General features: G+C 42.1%; 1 protein-coding gene across 3 annotated transcripts; it reads left to right on the plus strand.

The window, feature by feature from the left end:
* On the plus strand, positions 1-24869 carry LOC311046255 (lactosylceramide 1,3-N-acetyl-beta-D-glucosaminyltransferase A-like). 3 transcript variants are annotated; one of them, XM_084058464.1, is made up of 6 exons: positions 1-124; positions 8493-8685; positions 18703-19166; positions 20882-21274; positions 22690-22836; positions 23900-24869. In XM_084058464.1, exons 3-6 carry the CDS (start codon positions 19056-19058, stop codon positions 24410-24412), a joined length of 1164 nt encoding a protein of 387 aa, XP_083914590.1. In that variant the 5' UTR covers positions 1-124; positions 8493-8685; positions 18703-19055; the 3' UTR covers positions 24413-24869. The 3 variants fall into 3 exon arrangements, with proteins under 3 accessions (XP_083914590.1, XP_083914592.1, XP_083914591.1); XM_084058466.1 differs by having other exon boundaries at positions 18706-19166; XM_084058465.1 differs by lacking the exon at positions 1-124 and having other exon boundaries at positions 8284-8685.
* The last annotated feature ends 681 nt before the right edge of the window (positions 24870-25550 follow it).

A 25550-nucleotide genomic window follows, 5' to 3' on the forward strand; every position in this document is an offset into this window, starting at 1 on the left:
CACACACACACACACATTATAATAATAACCATACCGCTGCTTAACATCAGCATGAAGAGGAAGCACCTGCACATCATGTTTCCCTGAACTTGTGCCAACATGGAGGACGTGTATTGAGTTACAGGTATAGTAATTATGATGAGGATTCTTTCTTTAAAGCAAACTGAAACAGAATGTTTGAACAGAATGTGTTTGTGTTGCTGGATCACGCTTGCACGGTGTGCACGCGCCCTGCACCACTTATCTAATAGCCTTGGATCAAGACTATCATAGTCATAGATGTGTTTTATATGAGTCTGACTTTTGCAAGTGTAACAGGGAGACCTGTCTCCATTCAGGCTTCTGGGTCCACGCCCCCAAAAAAAAGCAGTGGTGTGAAAAGTACTCAAATTCTTTACTTAAGTAAAAGTACCAATACTGCAATATAGAAATAACAAGTAAATAAGTAAAAGTCCAGAATGAAAAATGTACTTGAGTGAAAGTTCAAAAGTATTGGCATCAAAATGTACTTGAAAGTACCAAAAGTAAAAGTACTAAAATATTTGAAAATAGCTGATCTACAAGCTTACAACAGGTCGCGATGCCATGCCTTAAGCTTGTAGATCTTATATTTTCAAATAGCCTAGGTATAAAATAGGGTTGGAGTAAAAGTACAATATTTGCTTCCGAGGTGTAGTGGAGTAGATGTAAAAGTACTGGAAATTGGAAATACTCAAGTAAAGTACAAATACCTCAAAGTTGTACTTAAGTACAGTAGTAAATGTACTTAATTACTTTACACCACAGAGTAAAAGTCTGGACTCTATGAAATACATCTCATGATAGTGTCTTGATGATCCAAGTCAATCATTCACAGATTAGTCTAACCGTTCAATCTGTTGTCACCAAACTATAAGAATGTCCACCGGTTTGTTCTGGTTATTTATTAGTTACTTTAAATGATAGTGTGTCGACAGGACAGGACAGGACAGGCATCCTACGATCCGGTTTGAGCAACAGGAGTAGACTGTCTGCTCTTTAACGTTGCAACCTCAATCTGTTCATCAAGACATTTCTTGCAGTAAGAAGAAAGAAAGTGGATTGTTTTGTTAGAAATACCAGGATGATATAGCTGGTCCTGCTTTCATGGAGGTGTGTGTGTGTGTGTGTGTGTGTGTGTGTGTGTGTGTGTGTGTGTGTGCATGCGCGCGTGCGCAACAGAAACCAAATTAGAAAAGGCTGATTGCTGCCATTGAGGTACAAATTAGATTGTAAACGTTTTTGTCCCTTGAGTGTCTTCTCTCTCTTTCTCTTTCTCTTTCTCTCTCTCTCTCTCTCTCTCTCTCTCTCTCTCTCTCTCTCTCTTTCTCTCTCTCTTTCTCTCTCTCTTTCTCTCTCTCTCTCTCTCTCTCTCTCTCTCTCTCTCTCTCTCTCTCTCTCACACACATACACAGCAAGTGGTTTCTTTAGAAAAAGATTATGTGTGTGTGTGTGTGTGTCAGACAAAATGAAAAGACCCATTTGTGCACGACCATACTGTATAATGTAATTTGACATCGGCACTGAATCTGAACCGTACTTACTTTGTCTGAATGGACTCATGGGACTTCATTGTCATAGGATCCAGCTACCCCACTAACTTTATCATTCACACTATGGACCATGAGGCACACGGCTGGGGTCCCACGGGGGTCCCATTGTTATGCATGATTAGGCCATTTGGACCCCTCCTTTGAGAACCATTGTTATTCTAGGTCCACTCCTGTTTTCCCCCAAACTGGGGGTCCCCAAATTATGTTTTGGGGCGGCGGTCCCCAGATGATTAGCTTAATGTGTAACATTGTTTTCTCACTCAACAGTAAACAAACCAACATACAGTAGTGGAGACAGGGTGTCTGCACATCTCTAAAGTGACAATTTAAGGACTTTAAATACCTTTTTTTAATACCAAATTGGCCAAATTGTCAAATATTACGTAAGAAAGAGGCAAACATTGTGAAAATAGCCGATCTACAAGCTCACAACGCCTCGCAGTGCGAGGCGTTGTGAGCTTGTAGATCGGCTATTTTCACAACGTTCTGTGGAACCGACTCAAACAAAATGTAATGCCTCAACAGAACTCCTACAATTCCAAGTTCAAATATGATTATTTTCAGGGGTCGCGGCCTGAAAGGTTTAGTGGAACCCTTGCTCTACACACCAAAATCTCTTTGTTGAGAATAGCAGATCTAGCTTGTAGATCGACTATTTTCGGCCAAACGTTCGCCCCCCAGAATAGGGACGCTAGGCTAGGGTTGGTGTGGTTAACACAGTGACTGTGACAACAATACAGCTTATCATTAGACTGTGATGAACTAAGCACTGTCTTAAAAAAAAAAGTGAAGTAGGCCTACACAGTCTTTTGTTTTTGAATTATTGACATGGAATTGAAACTGCGTTTTTTTTTTAGATATTCATTAACTTGGAGGGGCAACACGTTAAAATTCTTCAACTCCTGGCTGACCTATTGGGGAAGCCTATAGGTAGTAGGTACACACATGTTTCACACTATAGATCCAACATGTTGGCACATGCCACGGTGAGCAGACACGCTGAACACGTACAGTATATAGACACACATGTACTATACATACACACACACACACACACCCATGTTTGTATTACTATACTTAAGAGGACATCAGCCTTTTAGGACACCATAAATGCTTTTTCTTTGCCCTTTTTAACCCTAAACCCCCCCAAATAACCGATCTTCAAGCACACGACGTATCATACTGCGATGCCTTGTGTGCTTGTAGATCGGCTATTTTCAGTGCCCGACACGGCCGCAAAACTATGTATATTTCTGGCAGAACTCCAACCAGACATTTTTCTAGTTTCTCTAGTAGTGCAAGTACACACACGCGCGCACACACACCGTTATCTATTATGCTTACCTTGAACTATATCTTGGATGTATTTATTGCTGGGTGTGTTTTATCTGCGCTATGGGCTGGTCCCGCATGCTGGGTTTCTGTGTCTTTCCTTGACAAGGAAGAGTCATAAATTGCATCCTGGTATCTATTATGTACTGTATGTAACTATGTATGGATTAACCCATTAACTAAGACCCGAAGCTGATTCTACTAATGTCTTCTAAATACCAACAGTTTTCTGAAAAACCTATGTTTCCATATCAGTGGTGCTCAAACCTTTTCATGTCAAGGGCCCCCAAAATGATATGAATTTGGCCGCCGACCCCCATCTAAAAAATATTTTATTCCAGGGACCCCCCACAAGCAAAGATTTGAGTAAAAAATGTTCACTTTAAAAGAATATATATTCAAAGATTTGCTCACATTTTCACGATTTTTCAAAAATAGATCTACAAGCTCATAGCGCGACACTCGGTGCCACGCTATGAGCTTGTAGATCTGCATTTTTTTAATAGCCAAAGTGTACAATTATGTTTTTTTTTTAGCTCAAATAAAAAATGACACAGATGCGTTCCAGGTATTAATGGATTAATTGATTCATGTTTTTATTGACAAAATGCATATGAACATATACGCAACTAAAACAAGCTTGAGAGCTTATTTCCATTAGGGTGCTTTGAGTGCAAATGATTGCCACCTGTTTTTGTTTGTTTGTTTGTTTAGTGTTTTTTGGGGGGGAGGTTGTAGCAGAGACATGCAAAGAAATAGTCAACAATAAATACATTCATACAATATCCTTAACCAATCGTTCGTACGTGTGTGTGTGTGTGTGTGTGTGTGTGTGTGTGTGTGTGTGTGTGTGTGTGTGTGTGTGTGTGTGTGTGTGTGTGTGTGTGTGTGTGTGTGTGTGTGTGTGTGTGTGTGTGTGTGTGTGTGTGTGTACTAGTATTTCCTGAACATTGTGTGCAATACATAATGTCATTTGACATCATGGCATTACTGACAGCCCTCATTAAAGTATCACAACTTGGTTGTTGATATCAGTGATGAACTGAATCACAGCCCTGTGATGATGATGATGGCTAAAGCTTAATCATTAGGCCCTAGTAGTGCATGCTTCAGCATTTTTTTTAAAGTGGTGACGCAAGTAACCTTTTTTTACCCAAGTTAAAATTAGCTGAAAACGAGGGTGAATCAGACGATCATGTGTTCATCGTAATTATGAAAGCAGATGTCACATGGCATGTGCTTGACACATTCAAGTCGGTCAAGTACATCCCTGATGATTTGAAGGTTTAGTACAGAAATGGTTCAAATAGTTTGTCTCCTGCCCCGAATGAATCCATTTTTAATCATCTTGAAGCAGTGGCTCTCAAACATTTTCTTGTCAAAGACCCCCAAATTTAGCCGCGGACGTCCGTTTGAAAAGAGGTAGAGAAGATTTGTCAAGATGTGTGTGTGTGTGTGTGTGTGTGTGTGTATATATATATATATGAATAGATCTACAAGCTCACATCGTGACGTGTTGTGAGCTTGTAGATCTGGCATTTTCGAATAGCCAAAATATAAAATAGGGCTTTAATATGTTTAGGCCAGGGGTCTTCAGCGTTTCTTCAGGCCAAGGACCCCTTGTATAAAATTGTGCTACAGATTCAACTTTTTCATAGATGTCTTCATAGACTTGTTAGACAGCGCTATCATCAGTGTTGTCATGTTAATGTGTATTTTCAGACATTTAACCACTTAAACCCGCAATTTTCGTTAAACTTGACCTTTGGGCTCTGTACTTGGTCTGCTCTTTTTCCCCACTTGGCACCAAATCTATTCGCCCCCAGAATAGGGATTCTAGGGTTCAAGTGGTTAATGTCACAAAAAGGAAAACGTATCACACACAAGATTTGGCGCCCCCACCCCTCTAATAACTCTGAGGACCACTTAGGGCCCCCCGGGCCCATCTGTTGAAGACCCCTGGTTTAGACTGTTGTCTCATTTGGCTGGGAAACCCCCTTCAAGGACGGACCCCTGGGGGTCCGCAGACTTTTGAGAACCCACCAGTGTATTCTTGAGGGATAGTTAACAGTGGAGATAAAGGGCTGGCCTAAGGCCGTCTTTATACCCATTCAGACCCGGGAAAGTATCTCTGTCATTTTAGTGCCGCGCTATGAGCCTGTATATCTGCTATTTTTGAAAAATCGTGAAAATGCAAATCTTTGAATATATATATTTTTAAAGCAAACATTTGTAAAACATTTTGTTCCAGATTGAGTTAAAAATGTTGTTTAAAAAAAATATATAGTATGTATATAGAAGAATATATGTATATTCAAAGATTTGTACAAAATGTTCAATACGAGCTTGTATATCTGCTATTTTTGAATAGCCCAAAGTATAAAATAATGGTTTTAGCTAATAAAAAAGTCTGCTGCTGTCATGCTGCCTGACACCACCAGCACCAGCATGATCATCATCATAAAACCCCAACAACACCACTTCAACTTGAGTTTCCTGTTTTTTGACCTGTTTAGTGAGTGACCTACAGTCCTCCACCCCCTGCTGTCTCAAGACTGTGTGATTCACAGTGGTGGAAGAAGTACTCAGATATTTTACTTTGCTTTTAAGTAAAAGTACCAATACCACAATATAAAAATACTCCGTTACACGTGAAAGGCCTGTGTTCAAGATTTTGCTTGAGTAAAAGTACAAAAGTATTGGCATCAAAATATACTTGAAGTGCCAAAAGTAAAAGTACTAAAATGTTTGAAAATAGCAGATCTACAAGCTCACAGCGACGCGTTGTGAGCTTGTAGATCTTCTGTTTTCAAATGGCCTAGGTATAGATGTATGTTTTGTAATGTAATAATTTATATCTGCCAAGTAACTAGTAACTAAAGTTTTCAAATAGTTGTAGTGGAGTAAAAGTACAATATTTGCCTCTGAGATGTAGTGGAGTAGAAGTAAAAGTATAGACAATTGGAAATACTCCAGTAAAGTAAAAGTAGCTCAAAAGTGTACTTGAGCACAGCACTTGAGTAAATGTACTTAGTTACTTTACACCACTGTACTCCGCCCCACACCCCTGCTGTCTCAAGACTGTGTGTGTGATTCACTCACTCAGCAAGGCGGCAGTAACCAGTGAGGTGTGTATAGTATCTCTGTTCCTTATTTAGTTTTCTGTGAATCTTTGGTTTATTTTGTGTGTGTGTGTGTGTGTGTGTGTGTGTGTGTGTGTGTGTGTGTGTGTGTGTGTGTGTGTGTGTGTGTGTGTGTGTGTGTGTGTGTGTGTGTGTGTGGGTGGGTGGGTGGGTGGGTGGGTGGGTGGGTGGGTGTGGGTGGCTTCCATGTTTGGTCACTGTATTCAGAGGCAGGGAGGGTTATTTGAAATTTTTCCTTATTGGTTCGCCTGGTACAGTAGCACTCTTTCCCGAAAACAGAGGTTTTTTTTTAACATACATTAACTACTTTAACACATTAACATTTGTAACTCAAATCTTTGCTACTGGGGGGTCCCTGGAAGAAAATATTTTGAGATGGGGGTCCGCGGCCAAATACATATAATTGTGGGGGTCTTTGACATGAAAAAGTGTGTAATTTGTCAAAAAACGTCAACTTTCAAAAACTAGAGTAGTAGTAAAACTAGTAGAAACGGCCTCTGGTCTTCATCGGTTAAAATAAATCTTGAAAATGTTTGAATATTTTTGGAATATTTTTTGAAAGATTTAAAAAACTCCTCTTGTATGGGGGTCCCCGGCACAACACCTTCTCAGATGGGGGATCCGCAGGCACATATTCATTTGGGGGTCCTTGACTTGAAAAACGTTTGAGAACCACTGCTCTAACAGATAAATCGGTGAATAAAACACAATCGTCACCCAGCTGTATAAGTCATCATTACAGCATCATCAGCAGGAAGCCATCTTAATTGTGCTCGCGGAAATCCTATTTTTTTGCTCCCTCTCTTCCTGAGCGAGCTAAACCTGGCATCCTTCCTCCTACGGTTGCTGTCCGGCCGAAACCTCTTATCTCCATATTCTAACTTTATTGTGTTTTTTCGTAAGATGAACGCCCTGCTTCAGTGGTCTTTCAACCTTTTTCATGCCAAGGACCACCCCTAAATTGATATACATTTGGCCGTTGACCCCCATCTGAAAATGTTTTGTTCCGGGGACCCCCACTGAACCAAAGATTTGTGTTAAAAATGTTCGCTTTAGAAAATATATATATTCAAAGATTTGCACACATTTTCAAGATTTGAAAAAAAAATAGCAGATCTACAAGCTCATAGCGCGGCACTCGGTGCCGCGCTATGAGCTTGTAGATCTGCTATTTTTGAATAGCCAAAGCTAAGTGGTAAAAATGATTGTGACGCTATATGTTAACTAATTTCGCTGGGGACCCCCTGGTACACCCCCCCCCCCCCCCCAAAGAACCACTGCTCTTCCTAGATCTGCCACTTTTGAATTTGAATCCTGAAAAGTAACCGTTTGTGGACATGTGAGGTTTCCCACCCCGACAGAGACGCTATAATAATTGGTATTAAATCCTGGCGAGGTTTGAGTGAAAACCTTATTGTGTCATTTTGGCCGTTGATGACCATTGTTGACCGTGACTCCACCTTTCTGTTAGTCACTGCCTGAGGAAATTGCTGAGACAAAGGCAAGAAGGGCAGATATCTCCCACTCGTATCTCATCTGTCCCCCGCTTCCTCCTCCCAGTGCGGGAACGAAGTACTTATAAAGTAACTTTTACTTGAGTAAAAGTGGCGATACCGCAAGGAAAAGGGCCTGTATTTAAAAAAAAAAAAAGTATATATATTTTTTTTTTCACTTTTAAAAGTGCAAAAAGTATTGGCATCGAAATATACTTAGAATACCAAAGTAAAAGCAGGTCAAAAATAGTAGATCTACAAGCTCGCAATGCTTGTAGATCGGCTATTTTCGGCCGCGTGTAAAAGGGGTAAGTGGTTAATGTACGTTTTTGTATTAGCAATCTGAAATCTGCAAAGTAACTAGAAACTGAAACTGTCAAATAATAGCAGCAGAGTAAAAAGTACAACATTTTCCTCGCAGATGTAGTGGAGTAAAACTATAACAATATTTGTTTTAAATTGGCAAAGTACTCAAATAAAGTAGAAGTCCCTAAAAATCCTTACTTAAGTACAGTTGAATAAATCTACTTGGTTACTTTCCCGCAGCTGGCTTCCTCCCCTCCCTCTCTCTCTCTCCCCTTCCACCTACATGCCGAGCGACCGCCTGCCCACCCCCACACTGATAGTAGAGGGAGGGGAGAGAGAGAGAGAGCCAGTAGGAACCTAGGCAACCAGAATGCATTATAATAAGCAGAGGACTTTTAGCACTCCACCCTCGCAGGGACGCTCGGCTCAGTGAGAAAGGCTCGCAACAGAAAACCGCAAATACACACACACACACACACACACACACACATGCACCCATGCCTGCGCACCACGCATGCACACCACAAACACTCACCCCCTCTCTCCACACACACACACACACACACACACACACACACACACACACACACACACACACACACACACGTCTCAACTGCCAATTTGACGCCTGGCTTCTTTGACAACAGAGCGATCGTCACTCCCAGACCTGTCATCATCAGTGGAAAAGTCAATGTGAAAGAAGTTACGTGCTGAGGAAGGAGAGAGAGAGAGAAAGAAAGAGGGAGTGGATCTGTACAGGAGAGAAGAAGAGTCTGGATGGGAGAACGGCTGCGTGTGGAGGATACACATCAAACAACAGGCTGATATCATCTGTTACCGGTGAGTGAGTGAGTGAGTGAGTGAGTGAGTGAGTGAGTGAGTGAGTGAGTGAGTGAGTGAGTGAGTGAGTGAGTGAGTGGTGGCACTCCTGTATTTTATTGTGTCTTTTGTCTGTTTCCATTTTGACCTCCTGAACCCCAGCATTATTCATATACCAAACAATTGCAGATGGTAGAACGGCTATCTGGACGGCCAAGAGATTTGGTATAAGAAAAGAGTGGTCCAAGTACCGAATTAACTCGGGGGGGTGGGGGTGGGGGGGGGGGGGGTCCAATTGACTAAAAGTCTAGTAATCCCTCCCTCCCTCCCTCCCCATGAGAAATCTATTTATACAAGCTGTGACTTGGGAGCTATGCTTGGCGGGATGGCTCACTTTCACACAGGGGCTTGTCATTAGACCCCACCGACCGAACTGAGCGGGCGGGCGGGGTGGAGAAGGGAACGACGCTACCACACAGCGTGGACGGGTGGGTGGGTGGGTGGAGGGGGCGGGGTGTGGTGGAGGGGACGGAGGGGGGTTTACTTTCACATCGCCTCAGGTTTGTGACGAGTCGAGCGCAACAAAAAAACCTCATGGAAGTGTCGGTTCACAGGACGGGTTGTTGTTAGACAAAAAGACAACACCCTTTCTATTAGGTTAAACAACAAACAGGCCCCCCCAGGGCAACTGTAGGCAAACACTGTGACATTGTGATAGTGATCAGTGAGCCCTGACACCATTCATTATAGCGTGTGTATTGCTGGTTTCTCTCAAAATTGGCCTGAATCTATCAGGAGACCAAAGGGGCATTCACTGCTGCCGTTTCTCCTTTTTCTCCTTTGTACATAGTCTTTTGTATTGATGACATGTATTATTGTGTTAATGTTTTATGCTATGAATACATACAGGACCACAAATGGTAAACAAGTCCCCTTTTTTGTGTTATCCCTTTAGCCTTAATGTCTGACTGTACCACGAGCTGTTTACATTTCTAATTGCTAATAAAGTATTCAATCACTCAATCAATCAGACAGACCATAAAAGCATAAGGAATATGAAGTATAAGATTTCAGATTTGTATTGAAGGGACAGCCCCTTGAGATGCAGCATCTCATTTTCCATGTTTCCATTTTTAAAAACATGAACGAGATACATACGTAGATACATTCAATACAAGTATACAGATACATTCATACACAGATAGCTTGCTCACCCTCTCCCACCCACCGTTAGTTATTCTAGCGCATGTGTACATTTCTAACAATAAAAGAGTTAAGAAATCACTTATCCACAATTATTCTAGCACACGCGTACAGTTTGTTTGACAAACAGAAACAACTGACAATTTAAATATATCGTAGTGTAGCAATCATACATAGAAATTTAAATAGGTAACGGCACGCCTGATAACTCGTATGAAAACATACATATAACTTCTCAATATACAGTATTTTAGATATATTCCTCTATATGTGACGACTACTATTGAAAACCTGTTTGCGATATATGCAACCAATTTATACCTATTTTTAAACCTAAACCCTATATACTTCATTGACCGGGGTCCCCCAGGGTTCTGTACTTGCCCTCCTCCTTTTTCACTTCTTTGCCTAAATTAGCAGATCTACAAGCTCAAAACTAGTCGCGTTGAGACACATTGTGAGCTTGTAGATCTGCGTTTTTTTTTTTAACAATGTTCCACGCGGCCCACCCATCTGACCACTTGTGTTAAGAGGTCAAGATGTTAAGTTTTGTCAAGTGGGCCCTGATCCACAAAAGGTGGTAGCCACTGAGTTAACCACTTGAACCCAAGCATCCCTAATATTCTGGGGGGAACATTCGCACACAATAGCCGATCTACGGCTATGGAAAAAGAACGCACCAAGTACAGTGCAACTCAGGTCAAGTACAGAGGGTCTAGTAAGTGGTTAAAGGAGTAGTTCACCCAAAAAAATACTTATTTTCTATCAATTACACACCCCGTTTTTAGTTTTTGTCGCATTCCTAAGCCAACAATTTGTTGACCTGGTCATCGATCAGTAGGAGACTCGGTAGTAGTCTCGTACCGGAGACATCAAATTATTGGCTCAGGAATGCAACAAAAACAAAACAATCTCCATGAATTCAAGGCTTCATATGGTGTGTAATTGATAGAAAAGAATACATTTTTTGAGTGAACTACTCTTTTAATGAATGTACTGTATATACTCTGGCAGTTAAAGAGTTAGCATGTAGGCCCTTTAGAGTGTATATTTGAGTGTTTCGGTGTTTGTGTGTTCTGTATATCGTCTCTGTCAGGTGGTAACCTCAAACTGTTACCTTTCGAGATTAAAATAAAATCGACAAGCTCAAGTGCTTGCGAATCTGCTATTTTTTATACTTTTGTGTGACGCTGTAACATGACCAAGTAGGGCGTTTAATTTATGAAAAAAAACTCAAAAAGTTAGAATATGGAGATAAGAGGTTTCTGCCCGACAGCAACAGATATTTCTTGTGTTTACTTGTGTCATTTGTTTTACACACACACACACACACACACAGCTCCTGGTGTGTTTTTGTCCTGTGCTGCAAACAAGGCAGTGTAAAATGAGGACGCTCACGTTGTTGGCAGTTCACACTGAGCACCTGTCAGCCCTTGATGATGAGGTCTATACTGTCCGCTGGGCCACAGTGACACAGTTCACTGTTACCATATATTATCTCTCTCTCTCTCTCTCTCTCAACGTGAACACATTAACCCCTTAAGATCGGGAAAGCATCTGTCATTTTAGATTTTTTTAACCACTTTAATCTTATACTTTGGCTATTCAAAAATAGCAGATCTACAAGATCATAGCGCGGCACAGAGTGCCGCGCTATGATCTTGTAGATCTGCTATTTTCTTTGAAAAATCATGACAAGTCTTTGAATATATATATTTTTTTTTAAAGCGAACATTTGTAACTCAAACTCTTTGCTTCTGGAGATTCTGCAAATGTCTTCTAAATCCTAACAGTTTTTTTTAAACCTTATGTTGCTATATACAGTATCAGTGGTTCTCAAACCTTTTCATGTCAAGAGCCCCCAACATTTTATGTATTTTGCCGCGGACCCCCATCTCAAAATATGTTGTTCCAGGGAGTGGGACCCCCCAGAAGCAAAGATTTCAGTAAAAATATATAAATTCAAAGATTTGCACACATTTTCACGATTTTTCAAAAAAAAAAAGATTTACAAGCTCAGCTTGTATAGGGCCTGCCCAGCGCCCAATCCAGTTCAGACTAGATGAGCTTGAAATGATCCATTTTTAAAAGATTTGAACCCTAGCACAGTGTTCTCCCCGTGTCTCCCAGGGTAGGTACCCTCACAAAAAAACATGCAGTAATCGTGTTCTCTATACTGCCTCCCCCTGGTCAGCCGGGGCGCCTGATGGAGGAGAAAGGAACTGGTTGGAATAACGTGTTCCTTCCACACGCTATACGTCCTACCGGGGAAACCCCCCCCCTGTCAGGTGATAAGGAGGCTTGCTAGCTCTCATGCATTGAAGGAGGCATGAGCACGGCTCTGGGCTCTCCCTAGGCTGGCAGAGGGAGTGTAGCGCCCAGAATTACTCACACAATTGGCACTGGGTGAAAAAAATGGGATTGCAATATAAAAAAATAAAATAAAAAATAAAGTAGCAGGTCTACAACCCCGCAATGCGGCACGTTTGTAGATTAGCTACTTTTGGCGCAGATGATCTAGAGGAGAAAAAAAGGAGGGGGACTAGTACAGAACCTTAGGGGACTCCTGTCAGCTATAGGGTTTAAATGGTTAATAACGACAACAACCTAAAGCTTAATCGTTAAACTGTGGTTGTACTGAGTACTGTCTAAAAACACAAAGTACATGTACACCGTCCTTTATTTTTGAATAGCCACATTTATTTGCATGGAATCAAATCGTGAACGGCAGTTATTTCATTTTCTCCAGTCTAGTTATTGATTAACAAGGTGGTCACAGAGAGAACCCTTTAACACACATGAACACTAGCGGCCATGTTCCGGGGCCGAACGTCTGTCGAAAATAGCCGATCTCCAAGCTCACAACTGATGGGCTATTTTCGGTGTAGATGCGTTTTGAGCTTGTACATCTGCTACTTTTGCCGTTTTTGAATTTGAATCCTGAAAAGTAACAGTTTTGGACATATGAGGTGTCCACCCGACAGAGACGATATAGGGATTAAAGCTTATACAGGATGCTGTGAGGCCAAACCCATTAGTTTCATATCTACTTTTTAAACTGTTTAAAACTAATACAGGATGCTGTGAGGCCAAACCAATAAGTTTCATATCTACTTTTTAAACCGTTTAAACCAACACTGTAGTTTTAACTGTCAGCATAAGTCAAAAGCATATTATAATCCAAGCATGGTATAGCTTGGAAAAATAATTGATATATTTTTTTTTTAGGTATATGGCCGTTATCAAGTGGGGTTCTCCCTCTCCCATTGTAATTCATTATTTCCTCTTACATTTTTAGCCCACGATTTTGTAACCCCATTTTTTACACCCAGTGCCAATTGTCTATGTAATCCTGGGCACTACACTCCCTCTGCCAACCTAGGGAGGCCAGGGCCGAGCTCATGCCTCCCTCAATGCATGAGAGCCATCATTATTATTATTATTAGTAATAAGTTGACTCATCTTCTGTCACTTCATTTTACAGCTTTTGCTTGCACACATGTTTATAGCAGGTGTGTATAACCTACGATAAGAACTTTGCACACAGCACCTTCAAGCACCTTGAAAACCACGTAGTTGACCGGCGTCCCCCAGGGCTCTATACTAGGTCCGCTCTGTTTTTTTCCGTCGAAACTAAGTCTTTTCACAGAAAATAGCCGATCTACAACCTCACAGCGCGTTGCACTGCGATGCGTTGTGAGCTTGTAGATCGGCATTTTTTTGTGTGCAAAATGTTTGCCCCAGAACGGGGATGCTGGGATTCAAGTAGTTCAACAACAGGACAATGGTCAAACTCTTCTCTTTCTTGATTATTCCTTTTTTGCCCCCTCCTTGTTGTTAATTATTAACCCATTGATACCAGGAACGCATCTGTGTCACTTTAGATGTCTTTGGCTATTCAAAAATAGCAGATATACAAGCTCATAGCGCGGCACCGAGTGCCGCGCTATGAACTTGTAGATCTGCTATTTTTGAAAAATCGTAAAAAATATTTTTTAAATATTTTTTCCCGATTTTTTTTTTAGGATTTTGAAAATGTTTAGAAGCGGCCTCAGGTCTCAATGGGTTAATGCTGTTACAATGTGTGAGGAGCCAGAACAGAATCATTTGACTGTAGTGTACCTGTACACATGACATAACAGTGAACAACGCACCGTGACACCTTGACCTTTTGGAAGGCTCATTAGTCAATTCCAGTCTTCCTGGAGGCTCCGCTATGCTGTAGTTCAGGGGTGGATAGGGGCAACAGACAGATAGAGACTTTATTGTCCTTGCGGAAATTCATTTTGTACCAAGCAGCCATCAGGATATAACAAATCACCAACAGGCACGAGATAGAGGGCTGTGACTATCCATTCTTTAGTTTTTTTCTTACTTTCTTTTTTGATTAATCCAAACATCTAAGTGTATTTTTTTATAGCCGGTATACTGTATCAATAAATGATATATCAACAAAAAGATTAAGGATTACATTATCTCTAAAATCAGTGAAAATAGCCGATCTACAAGCTCCTGACGCGTCGCATCGCGATGCATTGTGAGCTTGTAGATCGGCTATTATCACTAATAATTGTTTTATTTTTATTTTTACTGTTGGCCTATAAGGGATCCATTATTAGTCGATTCTTTCATTAAGTTATTGATTATGTTCTATAATTGATTAAATCAATGGGTTAGATTAACTGTTGTGCGAGAGATACTCTGCCATTTTTCAAAGGCTGGTGAGATCAACCATCGCCAGACAGTGTAAACCACCACCACGTTGACGTCTTATTATAGGCTGCTGATTAGAATTGTGCAAACAGGAAAAAGGAAATAACAAAAGAGGAAGAAGAACAAACTAAAAAAATACAATGTCAGTAGTTTAATATAAATAGTAATAAAGGCAAAATACAATACAAAAGTGTGAGGCACATCAAACAATAATGCTAAACTTTGTGGGACTTTTAAAACGCTGCTGACAACAGTATATCCAGTTTCATGCACAGTGCATACTGTTTATGGTTAAAGTCTGGTCAGTCTAGTTTGTCAGAAACCCTTTCTTAACCGTTGCGTTGCAGTTGTTGCTGACGAGACGAGCATGTTTTCCATGTGACATGAGCAAACATTATTCTGGTCCCAGTAGTCTCATTTGTGGCTTAAAACAGTCGGGTCTGGGGACCCCCAGGCCAGGGGTCCTTGAGGTGGTTCCAGAGGGTCCCCAGCAAAATTTGTTCATACAGCATAACTATCATTTTAACCCCTTTATCCATATTTTAAAAAAAATAGCAGATATACAAGCTCACAGCACGTCACTTCATGCTGCACTGCGAGCATGCACATCTGCTATTTTTGAACATCTTTGAAAAATCTTGAAAGTGTTTGAAACGTTTTGAATAATTTTGACTCAAATCTTCTCTTCTGGATGTCCCTGGCACAAAACATTTTCAGATGGGGGTCCACGGCCAAATACTGCAACACATCTGGAGTGTTAATATGCGACCAGGGCCATTCTTGTGTTAAATGTAAAACAAAGGAATACACTGGCACACTGTGGGCTCCAGTTGCAAAGACCAGTATCATTCTTGTGTTAATTCATGCCGTGCCACTCCCCTGATATGATCTGTTGGGGTTCACATTGAAACCAGCAAACCTGACCTAGGATGGCAACAGTTAATCAAACTAATTAATTCAATTGATTATTCAAAAACAATCGAGAAGTTAATAAAATAATCGATAAATCTATCCCTATTTTGGGCATGTTATTACAGGCGGAATTAAAAAAGAAATTCAAATAATAAAATAAAACTGATCTACAAGCTCACAACGCGTCACAAATACCGTATGATACAGTGTGAGCTTGTAGATTGGCTATTTTCACGATTTTTGCACGACACTATTGGGCAACTAAATGATTCGTTGATATACAAAATGAAAAAATATATATTATAAAGCGCTTGATCATTCGATAAATAAAAAAATATGGATAGTTGAAGCCCTGACCTGAGCATGATTGGACAATCAATATGAATGGATATTTGTGTCTGGGATTTCAAATTGCTCCACAATCGACCAACAAGCCCCTTGGGATCGACCGGTAGGTAGATCTTATGGTAAAACCCACCACTGCTTTAGTTCATAGTCTAACACCTCTCATCATAATCTCGGTGTCTTTGGGCAATAAACATCCAGCCCTCAGTATCTCATTACAAAACAAACATCGACAGTCATGTGTGTCGGCTATATTATGACACAACAAACGTTGACGGGTGAACCATAACACATTGACATTCAGTGAGATTATTATCCTGTATGCCGCATGGAAATATCTCTCCTCCGCGATACAGTACACGTCGTTCTTAAAAGGTACTTTAAAAGGATATATGGTTTCACGAAGAACCATCACCTGCCAAAGAACCATTTTATTTAGTGCATGGTTCTTCATGTTCCTCGAAACGCTCAAAACGCGCCGTTTCTCGCAGCGTTTCGAGCTTGTATATCTGCTACTTTGGAATGCTTTTGTGGGACGCTGTAGTGTGATCAAGTATAGGGCATTAATTTACGAAAAAACGCAAAGACTTATTTTCTCTTGTGTGTATGAGGACCTGCGCTGACGGTGAACCTTGAGGTTAGGTGCCGTTTCCACTCTCATTATCAGGCAGACAGAAAAGAGAGAGCCACTCTAAGCCAATGACCCCATTAAGCAGCGGGGCCCTCTAATGATGTTAAAAAAAGGCTCTCGGCCCACCGCGATGGGAGTCACAGGAGCCCAGGGGCCATGCGTGATCCCACCCTGGATAGCCCCAGGGCCCGGGCGGAAGGGCTATTCTCATCCTAGCATTGTGCCCTCCGGAGCTATTCTGATGCTCTCCATTGTGTCGGAGTGCTTTCCACGGCTCTCAGCGATTTTCACTGGGTCTACACCTTAAACCCCTCCATTATAGCGCGGCCTGCAGCATCGCATTTGCTGTGTTGGCTGTTGCATTCAGTGACCCCCCCACACGTTTTTTTTGGACTCCTCAGCTATTGTTGATGCTCTACTAGTACTAGGTTGTTATCGTGATTCTTTTTTAGTTGGCGAATAATTGTCGTGCAAATATTTGTGATCGACGATCTAATCGTGCTATTTTCATTGAACGTAGGAAGATGCTGTATTGATCAAAATTATACATTTCTGTTTGCCTTTTTTTTGGCTTTGAAAACACAAATTGCACGGGGCGATAATGACTTGCATATCGTCCCTTTCGTGCGGAAACCTCATATGTCCAAAACTGTTACTTTTCAGGATTCAAATTCAAACTCATCCAGTGCCACAGGACGTAAAATACGTCCTATGTAATAAGCCCTGTGCCACAGGACGTATAAAACGTCCAAAAAAATCCAATTTATAATTTTTTTTTGGGGAAAAAAATGTTCAGAACCCAAGATATGATGATTTGAAAATGTTCTGCTCCATTCACTTCTTGTTTAACTTCTTACTGAAAAAGGCTGTATCTCGGCTCCTAAGCACTTTTTTTTTTACAATGAATTTTGGCTGTGGCACTGAATGTTTTTTTTTTTACAATGAATTTTGGCCAGTGGCACTGAATGAGTTAAAAAAAGTCACAGGTCTACAAGCTCAAAACACAAAAAGTTATACTCTGGAGATAAGATGTGAAGAAATGACTGACAATGGCCGCTATCACTGAACAAAATAAATGATGCACTTTGGCAAGAACAGTCCATGCATAAATGTAATAATAGTATAATTTGAAATATCGTTTAAAAATAGCAGAAATAGCCAAATAACTATTCTGACGATTATGCAAAAATAATTGCCTAAGCAGCACCTGTGCAACAGAAACTGAATTCAGATGCAGCCATCGTCAAAAACTGTCCTTTTTCATACTTGCTACAACACTGCTGTGGTACCATGGTTGTACCCTCAGGAAGAATTGTTCAGAAAAGATCTTAGGTGCTAATGCTTAAAAAAAACGTATTTTTCAGGATTCAAATTAAAAAATGTTAAAAGTAGCAGATGGAGCTTGTGGATCTGCTACTTTTGTGCGACGCTGTAGTATGATCAAGTAGGGCATTCATTTACAAAGAAACGCAAAAAGTTAGAATATGGAGATAGGAGGTTTATGGCCTTCTACAGTGGCGTCTCGCGTTAGTTATTCTGTTCTGGCAGTAAACAAAATATTTTACTAATGAAAGGTTAAGTGCATTAGAGTGCAGTCATTTCCATTTGATTCCCATATCATTTTTTATGATCAAGTTAAAATGACGATAATGATTTTATTAATGATTTCCCTTTAAAGTGGTTGTTAACACTTTGTGGGCCATGAGAGGCCAGCCAACATTGTATTCATCAGTACTGTTAGTTCAATGTAGAAACCGCAGTATGAAGACATTAGTTGACTTCGTGCTTGATTGACCATTTGTGGTTAATTTACATCCAAATGAGGAAGCTTGCCACTGCTGCTTTTTAGCATTGCCTCATGCTGTAACTGGTAGAAGTTAAGTGACTTTAGAAGTTTGATAATTGATGCACTCTTGTTTGCTTTTGGAGTAGAGTGAGTTTTATCGCACCTCATCTGGTTTCATCACAACAGTAAACATAATCGTCTCTGTCAGGTGGAAACCCTCATACGTCCAAAACTGTTACTTTTAAGGATTAAAATTCAAAAATGGCAGATGGACAAGCTCAAAACGCGTCACGTCACGCTGTGTTTCGAGCTTGTGGATCTGCTACTTTTGATGCTTTTAGTGTGTCGCTGTAGTTAATTTACGAAAACAAACACAAAAAGTTAAAACATGGAGATAAGAGCTCTCTGCCCCCGACAGCAACGATAATCATCCTGTGTTCCATTTCAGAAGTATGGCGCCGCGGCTCGGAGAGGACAAGATGAGTCCCCTGCCGCTATGATGCTGATGATGAAGCCAGAGTGATTCTGCCTGCCACGATGATGAACACGGTTTCCCGTCGCACCCCGTGAGTCTCCCCCCTCCTCCTCCCCTCCTCCTCCCCTCCTTTCCCCTCCCCTTCGCTGACGGCCAATCGCCCTCTTCGTAGCTGCATGTGCAACAAGAACCTATGATGGAACTCCCGGCGAGCCCAAAGTCTCAGAGTCACCCGAGCAACGCTGTCGTCGTCCGCCCCAACTGCCGCTACCTTCCCCTCTTCCCCGCACTCGCACACAGCAGGACCTGACGGAACGGATTCCAGGATGTTTGTGAACTTCCGTCGCATTCGCAAGTGCCAGTGCGTGCAGCTGATGACCACGTGTCTGGTGCTGTCGGTGCTGATGGTGTCCTGGGAGCAGCTGGACAGCAGCGTGGTGAGTCTACGCCAGTGGTTCTCAAACTTTTTCACGTCAAGGACCCCCAAAATGACATGTATTTGGCCGCGGACCCCCCATCTCAAATATTTTGTTCCAGGGACGCAAAGATTTGAGTTACAAATGTTGGCTTTAAAAAATATATATTCAAAGGTTTGCACACATTTTCAAGATCTTTCAAAAATAGCAGATCTACAAGCTCATAGAGTGCCGCACTATGAGCTTGTATATCTGCTATTTTTTAATAGCCAAAGTATAAAACGTTAAAATGATTGTGACGCTATATTAACACATTTTACTGGGGACTCCCTGGTACCCCCTACTTTGATGAATCCTTAAAGTACAAGTAAAATAGAAGTACATTTCTTCCTTTTTATATCAATGAATTGCTGTAATGTTTTCACAATGAATTTATAGGACCTTGTAACTCTTGTTTCAGAAAAGTACTGTAACTCTCTGAAACCACCTGCACTGCATGCACTGATCTGCTTGCTTGTAGAACCGCTACGTTATGCAAAGCTTGCAGAAACACCTATATAAAAACATAGAAATTACTGAGGAACCAGAACTAAATGATGTTACTCCTCGTACACCCATACAAGATGTAACAAAGAGGCGAGCCAGAAGCACGGCTAGTGTGAGACGTGTGGTCAATTGCATTTTAGGGAAGAAAAACAAACAGCCAACCTAAAGGCCAAACCACACCAATGCAACTTGTCGCAACTCCTTGCAACAAAACCGTTTAAGGTCAACCGCACCAATGCAACTCCTTGCAACTGCCATTGGGGATAATGGTTGCAAGTAGTTGCGTGTCGCAAGGAGTTGCATGTTGCAAGGAGTTGCATGTTGCAAGTAGTTGCGTGTCGCAAGGACTTACATGTTTCAAGGAGTTGCATGTTGCAAGTCGTTGCATGTTGAAAGGAGTTGCATGTTGCGAGGAGTTGCATGTCGCAAGGAGTTGCATGTTGCAAGGAGTTGCGTGTCGCAAAGAGTTGCATGTCGCAAGGAGTTGCACGTCGCAAGGAGTTGCATGTCGCAAGGAGTTGCATGTCGCAAGGAGTTGCATGTTGCAAGGAGTTGCATGGTGCATAATCGCAACCGTCAATCATTAGCTTTAGTAAAAACAGTGTTTGTACCAGCTCTGTACCAAGAGACACACTAAAGTGGCATAAAGCCTCAAAACAAGCAGAGTGCATCTCATTAATCACATGATCCATAACATCCTTATTCTGAGCATGCACATTTTTTATATGGACTTGTTATTGTTATATTATCGTATCGTGAGTTTTTGGTATCGTTACATCCCTAGTCATTTCTGTGTACATTTAAGTTATTTGTCATATCTGCCATGTGCAAATGTTTTGTTTAAAAAAAGGCTGGCTAAAAGGCTATTTTGAATCTTATGTATTTATATATATATCGTCTTTGTCGGGTGGAAACCTCATATGTCCAAAACGGCTACTTTTCAGGATTGAAATAAAATAAAAAAACATCAAAAGTAGCAGATCTACAGCGGAACTGCTACTCTCGATGCTTTTGTGTGACGCTGTAGTATGATCAAGTAGTGCATTAATTTACGAAAAAAAACAAGCGGTTTCTGCCCGACAGCAACGATATATTTTGCATGCCCAAAACACAACTAAATCGTTAATTTGCAATCATTTGTACAACAATGAATCGTCAACTAACATGTCGTCATGGCGACATCCCCGCAGGTGAGTCACGTCAAGTCCTACTCCTACCGCTACCTGGTGAACCGCTTCACCTTCATCAACAAGAGCTTCACCATCGCCCGCCAGGAGGCCCAGAGCTTCAGCAACTTCCGCTTCCTGCTGGACCACCCGGACAAGTGCTCGGGGCAGGACGTCCTCCTCCTCCTCTTCGTCAAGACGTCCCCGGAGAACACGGCCCGCCGGAGGGCCATCAGGTCCACCTGGGGCAACGAGACCTACATCCAGCGGTCCCTGGGCGTCACGGTCAAGGTGGTGTTCGTCCTGGGGGCGCCGCGCGTCGAGCCACAGGAGCCCCTGTGGAGCAAGAAGAGCGGGGTCGGCCTCCAGGAGGCGCTCAACCGCGAGGACCGCCTGCACGGCGACCTGATCCAGCAGGTATAAAGACCTGCACCTTATGTTTAACCCATTGAGACCTGAAGCCGATTCTACATGTCTCCTAAATCTCAACAGTATTCTGAAAAACGAATGTTTCTATATCAGTGGTGCTCTATCTTTTTCATGTCCAGGACCCCCAAAATTATATGTATTTGGCCGCGGACCCCCATCAAAATATTTTGTTCCAGGGACCCCCAGAAGCAAAGATTTGAGTTAAAAATGTTCGCTTTAAATATATATATATTTCAAAGATTTGCACACATTTTCACGATTTTTCAAAAATAGCAGATCTACAAGCTCATAGCGCGGCACTCGGTGCCGCGCTATGAGCTTGTATATCTGCTATTTTTGAATAGCCCAAAGTGTAAAATAATGCTTTTTAGCTCAAATCTAAAAATGACACGGTTCCAGGTCTTAATGGGTTAACCTCATGTACATGCCTGCTACTTTTTGCACTTTATTTCTAACCTCATGTACATGCCTGCTACTTCTTGCAAACACGGCTAGTGTGAGAGCAGACGTGTGGCCAATTGCATTTTAGGGAAGGAAAGAAAACAGCCAACCTAAAGGCCAAACCACACCAATGTAACTAGTCGCAACTAATGCAAGTCCTTGCAACTGCCATTGGGGATAATGTTGCAAGTAGTTGCATGTTGCAAGGAGTTGCATGGCGAATCATTGGTGTGGAGTGGGCTTAAAATTACTCAGTACTTTACAGCCTTCCTAGAAATGTACTTTTCTTTTTTTTTGGCACCGTATTTCTAACCTCATGTATGTACCTGCTACTTTTTGCACCTTACGTCTAACCTCGCGTACATACCTGCTTCTTTTAGCACCTTATTTCTATCCTCACATATAGTTAGATAAGTGATGGAGCGCACTCAGAATGACATGAGTGAGTTAATTTATTTTATTTCTTCTCCATGTCAATAAGGGGAAAACGTTTCGTCTATCCAGCCTTAGTCAGTGGATAGCTGAAACGTTTGTCCCTTATTTGACATGGAGAAGAAAGTGCGACCCATCACTTATTTAAATGTCATTGGTCCAAGAGGATATCGCTATCGGATTCCAGATGAGTCAGAGCGCGGTGGTAACAAAAGGTTTATCTAACCGTACATATATACCTGCTTCTTTTAGCCACCTTATGTCTAACCTCCTGTACATACCTGCTACTTTTTGCACCTTATGTCTAACCTCCTGTACATCCCTGCTAATGTTTTATGCTATATGCTATTATTTACATATCACAGATTTTTCTTTTAACCTGTTTCTTTCTTATGTTTTCTCCTTGCTCTCTCTCTCTGTCCTTGCTTTTTCCTGCAAACTATGAATAGCAAAAATCCCCCCACTTCCTTCCACCTGTAAACCTGTGCTGTGACACTAACGTTGATTCTTGATTCTCGTTGATTGTTGAGGACTTCATGGACTCCTTCCACAACCTGACCCTGAAGCTGATCATGCAGTTCCGCTGGGCGCACGACCGCTGTGCCCACGCACGCTTCCTCATGACGGCCGACGACGACATATTCGTCCACATGCCCAACCTGGTCGGCTACCTGCAGGTAGGCCTGGTCACAATCATTTGAGATAATGGCAATTATTTTTGCATAAATCGTCATCATTGTTTCCATGCATCTTTGCAAATGAATCTGCTGAAAAATGGCGTGATTAGCCGATCTACTATCTGCTTGTAGATCAGCTATTTACGCTATTTTTGAGTGGTGCCGAAGGCAACCACTCCTATACATGACTTTGTCCGTGTGTCCGTATGTATGTATGTATGTATGTCTGTCCACAAACATTGATGACAACATCAATACGGGGGTCAATACGGGGCTCATCAAAGGCATCACTCATTTCACACAGGGTGTGATTTTTTTTTTTATGTTTGGAAGGGTACGATTATGAAATGCATGGCCTTTTCTTCAGTTATTTGTCATACATTTGACATCCTGTGCAATTTTGTGTTCCACAAAGCCAAAAAGGCAAACAGAAATTATTTGTATTCATCTGTTCCAACATTCAATACCAAAAACAATTAAATGGTTATTACTCAACAATCAATCGATGATCAATCACGATCTCTGAACAACACCAGTGGTGGAAAAAGTACTCACTTGTTTTACTTAAGTGAAAGTATCAATACTGCAATGTAGAAGTACTCTGTTACAAGTAAAAGTCGGGAATTTAAAATTTACTTGAGTAAAAGTACAAAAGTATTGGTATCAAAATGTACTTAAAGTACCAAAAGTAAAAGTACTAAAGGTTTGAAAATAGCAGATCTACAAGCTCACAACGCGTCGCGATGCGACGCGTTGTGAGCTTGTAGATCGGCTATTTTCAAATAGCCTAGGTATAAAATAGGGCTAAAGTGGTTAATGCATGTTTTATAATGTAATAATTTATATCTGCAAAGTAACTAGTAACTAAGGTTTTCAAACAATTGTAGTGGAGTAAAAGTACAACATTTGCCTCTGAGATGTAGTGGAGTAGAAGTAAAAGAACTGAAAATTGAAAATACTCCAGTAAAGTAAAAATAACTCAAAATTGTACTTAAGTACAATACTTGAGTAAATGTACTTTGATACTTTACACCACTGAACAACACCTTGTACCTTGTGGCAGGACGAGGCCGCCCGGGGCGTGTCGGACTTCTGGATCGGCCGCGTGCACCGCGGCGCGCCGCCCATCCGCCGGCGGGACAGCAAGTACTACGTGCCCTTCGAGATGTACCAGTGGTCGGCGTACCCGGACTACACGGCCGGGGCGGGCTACGTGGTGTCCCGCGACGTGGCGGAGAAGATCCGCCGCGCCACGCTCACCCTCAACGCCTCCATCTACATCGACGACGTCTTCATGGGCATCTGCGCCAACGCCATGGGCGTGTCGCCGCGCGACCACGTCTACTTCTCGGGCGAGGGCAAGGCGCCGTACCACCCGTGCATCTACGAGCGGATGATGACGTCGCACGGCCACGTGGAGGACATCCACGCCCTGTGGGCGGCGGCGACGGACCCGCGGGTCAGGGAGCGGACCTCGGGGCTCCTCGGGAGGCTGTACTGCACGGCGGTGAAAGTGACGCTCCTGTGTAAACCCTATTACTTTAACACCTACCCCTGTAAGGCGGCCTTTGTGTAGGATTAAAAAGTTTGTCGTTTTTTTTTCTTTTCGATGTACTTGTTGTGGTGGGGTCAGTGGTTCTCAACCAACGTCGTCGGGGTCCGTGGGACCGCCAAATGGACCCTTAACGGGGGGTCTGTAACTCTTTGAGAGAGCGTACGAATGGAACCGATTGGACCCGACTCCCGAGGGTCCATTCGGTTCCATTTGTTAGACTCTCAGAGTTGAATTAAACCCTGAGCATTTCATAGTGTAAGATCGGGGTCCCCGCTCCCCAGAGATTGAAAATAATGTTCTCAAATGGGGGGTCTGTGGTCTGTGGTCTAATGCATATCAAACTGGGGTTGGTCCTTGAAATTAAAAAGAACTTGAGAATCGATGCTGTACTAATAGGTGTGTGTGTGTGTGTGTGTGTGTGTGTGTGTGTGTGTGTGTGTGCGTTCTCTCTTGCAAGAGAGGGAGAAAGGACAATGTCGGGTCGGTCCAAAATGAAATGGGGGGGGGGGGGGGGGGGTCATTATTACAGGATCTATTACCTCACTGCTTTCACTCAGACCGAATCAATTGAAAGGGGTGGGGGGGGGGGCGGGGGGGTTGGTGATGTTCAGTGTTTGCAAGTGGGAAAGAGACTCCGGAAATGGCGTTGTTACAGTAAATGTGAAATGACCCTGTGTGGTGCCAGGGCACACACACCCACACCACACAAAGCCCAAGAGGTGGTCCGATCCATGATGATGGCTCTGGAAAAGACGAGACAACAAGAGACTAAAATGTGATGGATATAAAAACGGATGCTTCCTAAAGAGATGATGATGTTGATGCTCTCTCCAGACGTCGTCTTCGTTATTATCATTATTGACGAATGGGGATCATAAACGGATTTTCCATTCTTCCTACCCTCTTTCTCTCTCTATCTCTCTCTCTCTCCTTCAATTAAAGCGATTGTAGGAGGAGGAGGAGGAGGAGGGGGGGTCTGTTCCTTCTCCTCCTGGCTTGAATTTTTTCGCTCTCCTCTCTGGTTGCTGCCGATAAACAGAAAGGCTTGTCCAGCCGTCTAGCTTGTAGTGCACTCCTATCGCATGTGTGGTACAAATGTACTCTGAGTGTACAAATGGAACCGACCGCTCTCAGAGGAACCGGCTACTGAACCACTTCA

Source organism: Gymnoscopelus microlampas, assembly GCF_963454915.1.
Source record: "Gymnoscopelus microlampas genome assembly, chromosome: 5".
NCBI lineage: Eukaryota > Metazoa > Chordata > Actinopteri > Myctophiformes > Myctophidae > Gymnoscopelus > Gymnoscopelus microlampas.